This window comes from Morone saxatilis, unplaced genomic scaffold (genome assembly GCF_004916995.1).
Source record: "Morone saxatilis isolate NCDOM2014 unplaced genomic scaffold, NCSU_SB_2.0 Contig3, whole genome shotgun sequence".
Taxonomy (NCBI): domain Eukaryota; kingdom Metazoa; phylum Chordata; class Actinopteri; family Moronidae; genus Morone; species Morone saxatilis.
Window position 1 is genome coordinate 8,545,062 of NW_023339873.1, and position 3,059 is coordinate 8,548,120.

At 40.2% G+C, this 3,059-nt stretch overlaps 1 protein-coding gene across 1 annotated transcript in view; it reads right to left on the reverse strand.

Moving 5' to 3' along the window:
- Positions 1 to 3,059, reverse strand: part of pcnt (pericentrin) — a 37,559-nt gene that overhangs the window by 16,738 nt on the left and 17,762 nt on the right. Inside the window, exons 31-32 of the mRNA XM_035673678.1 lie at positions 1,425 to 1,474; positions 167 to 272 (exon numbers count right to left, since the gene is read on the reverse strand). Of these exons, the coding sequence (XP_035529571.1) occupies positions 167 to 272; positions 1,425 to 1,474 (156 nt within the window). The remainder of the gene's footprint in view (positions 1 to 166; positions 273 to 1,424; positions 1,475 to 3,059) is intronic.

Genomic DNA, 3,059 nt, shown 5'->3' on the forward strand with positions numbered 1-3,059 from the left:
ACACACACACACACTAACTAATCATCAGGCATCCTTGGCAGAGGTACTTCAGTTAAGTGCCAGGTTAGTGTGGGACTGAGGCAAACGGACATCAGGATTCAATGCTGCACTTTCTCTCAGAAGTCTTAATCAGTTTTCTTTCAGGTCTGCAGTAATTTTTTCTTACCTTCCGTTCTTCGACCCCTTCATTCTCTCCCTCGCCTTTAACATGTTCCCTCTCTTTTTCCCTCTCCCTCCCGCTCCCTCCCATCAAACACGTCTGATGCAGCCACCTGCCTCAACAAAACAATGCTGTTGTCCTGGCAACAGCACCCTCCCACCCTCTCTTTAAGCTTCTATTTGCTACGTGTGTGTGTGTGTGTGTGTGTTTTTTTAATATCTCACTAGCTACTACTAAGCTGGGCAGGTGCCATGGAAACAATATGCAACAACATACATGTTAGGCACAACATTACAGAATTGGTAGCAGCAGAAGAAGCTGAAATCACATGCATTTATGAAGCGAGTCCAACGCTAACAGTTTTTTGGAAATAGAAATGTAGGCTTTAAGGGGTATAGTGACTACCTTTTAGTAACCATGGGGCTAGTACACAATTAACATAAAAAGTTTCCGTAAACTTCACATCTCCACACACAACAACATGTAACTGATTCTCTTCTGCCTGTGCTGTTAGAAATCATTGGATACAATGAAAAGAAAGAGTTGCTGTGTATTAGTTTACAGATTATTCTGCCATCTGTATATTTACATAATGATTAATCTGCCAATTATTGTCTCTAATCTTTCCGTGTACAAAAATGTCAGTTAATATTTAAAAATGCCTGAAGCCCAAAGGTCTTATTTTGCCCAAACCTATAAGATGTTCAGTTTTATATATCACATAACACAAAGACGAACAGAAAATCTCCACAACTGAGAAACTGGAATGAGGGAAAAAACAGATTAGTGAGATGATTCATTGATATTATAATCTCTTCAACAAAATGTAATCCTATGCGAGGAAAATCTAGTTTATGGATGCTATGCCATGGGAATATTTTCCCCTCACTCTTAATTCCCAGACCTCCTATTTTCTACTGCAAGTCACCCTAACACATTTGTCTCAGGCATGTCTCATCTTGCATGTACCAAAGTGAAACCAGGCAAGTTATGCCTTATTCAAGTTTTTCCATTTTCATTTTGTTCAAGAACATAATGTAAAACATGTAAAAACACTAGGTAGGGAGTGTGTTTTGTGTGTGTGTTGTGTGTAGTGTAGATGATGTGCTGTGCCTGTGTGGTGGTCTGTCATCTCTCTCTCTCTCAGACCTGCGTCCGCCACACAGAGTTAGCTGCTGCATGCTGGCAGTGAGCTGGCATCATCTATTGCCTGTGTAGCTATCACCGACTCATTTCTCCTCCTGTTCCAGATCGTGAAGTCTACCGCCTCACAGAGTCCTCAAAGCTCCGCTGCTTCTGCTCTTCAAACTCCGTCATCAAATAAAGCACGCAGATTGCGTCACACAAATGAAACACTATAAAAAAGACTTGCAAATTGCACTCATTAGTGATACGTTATTCATTCTCACATAAAGAGACGACCTGACCACTACTGGTAACTTCACCATGGCTTATGGACTGACTACTGGAAGTTAGCACAATATAATCAGTATTGATCAAATGAAAAAAGAACAACCAAATGTGGAGGGGGGGGGGGGAAGTACCTTCAGCCTTAAAACGTTCTGCATCACGCAGAGAATAAGAAAAGCTTATAAGAAATCACATCCATTTAGCCAACTGTATATCAGATGGCAGCACATCCCAAACACATTCAAGCAGATTCAGAGACAGACGGAGGGAAGCACAGCATCACAATACTCCATACCTAACACACAATAAAATAGGCATGCGTATAAGCAGCACCAACATGATTAAATGTGACAACTAGGATTATGAATAAAGCCAATCCCCAGTGGGACAGATCCAAGAGAAAGAATGCACTATCCTAAAAGAAATGAAAAAAACGGTGCAGCTTGGAAGCCTTAAGAGAGAGAAAAGGGCAAAAATGCGCCACACCCCACCACAGCCCTTCAACACACTCTCAGCTACACGCCTCTCAGATATAATCCAGGGCTAATCCACATCCATACATAATGATGTTTTAAACTGGCCCGAGAGGTCAGAAAAAAACATAAAAAGGGCATCCTTCTTCAACATTAACAATGCATACAACTCACATGCAATATGCCCTTCCACATTAAAATGAATGATTATATGCAATAACTATCTTTTTTTAAAACAAAATAGCTGCCAAAAAAAGTCTGTATGAATATTAATTATTTTAGCCAAGAGGATGCCTCAAATCTATTTGACCACCATCATCAACCCGGTAGTAAATTTTTTTTTTTTTTTTTTTAAACAATCAGTTGAAATTCGAAAAATCCCCGGCTGTCCTGTAAAGCATCTCAATCTCATCCTCCCCACTTGGCAACTTCTTGAGGAAGAACCAGCCCATCTCTGACTTAACGGTAAAGTAGTAGTTCAGAACTCCCCCTTCGAGCTGCTTATAGTAACTGACACAAGCCTCCTGTTCCAGAGCATCTACTGCGAATCCATGAGCAGACGTCCATTAGTAAAATAATTCCGCGCAGACTGAGACCCCTCAAATATACTATACAGCAAGAAAAAAAAAAAAAAACACATCATGTCATGTATTTGTTCAAATTCTGCCAAAAACTAAAAACAACGGTCGCCACAACTCTTCTCCAAACACACCACGCGCATTTATAAAACAAATGTTTTCAGCCATTTGCTTTCAGATCAGCAGTGAGCGCTTGAGGGCAGTTTGCCAAGATTTCCATATAATAATACAACAAACACCCCACAGCATTAGACTACTGTTAAGCACACTAGATGCAGCCCTGAAAGAACATTCTGAGTTAGTATAGCTTCAATATACTAGGAGTATTCGCATGGCCCACTCGGACTATGCAAATTTGTTTTTAGCTTGTTTTTAGTTTCAAAAAAATGTTGGTCAAATGTATAGATTCATTTATTAGAGCCCCTTCCTCCAAAAAAG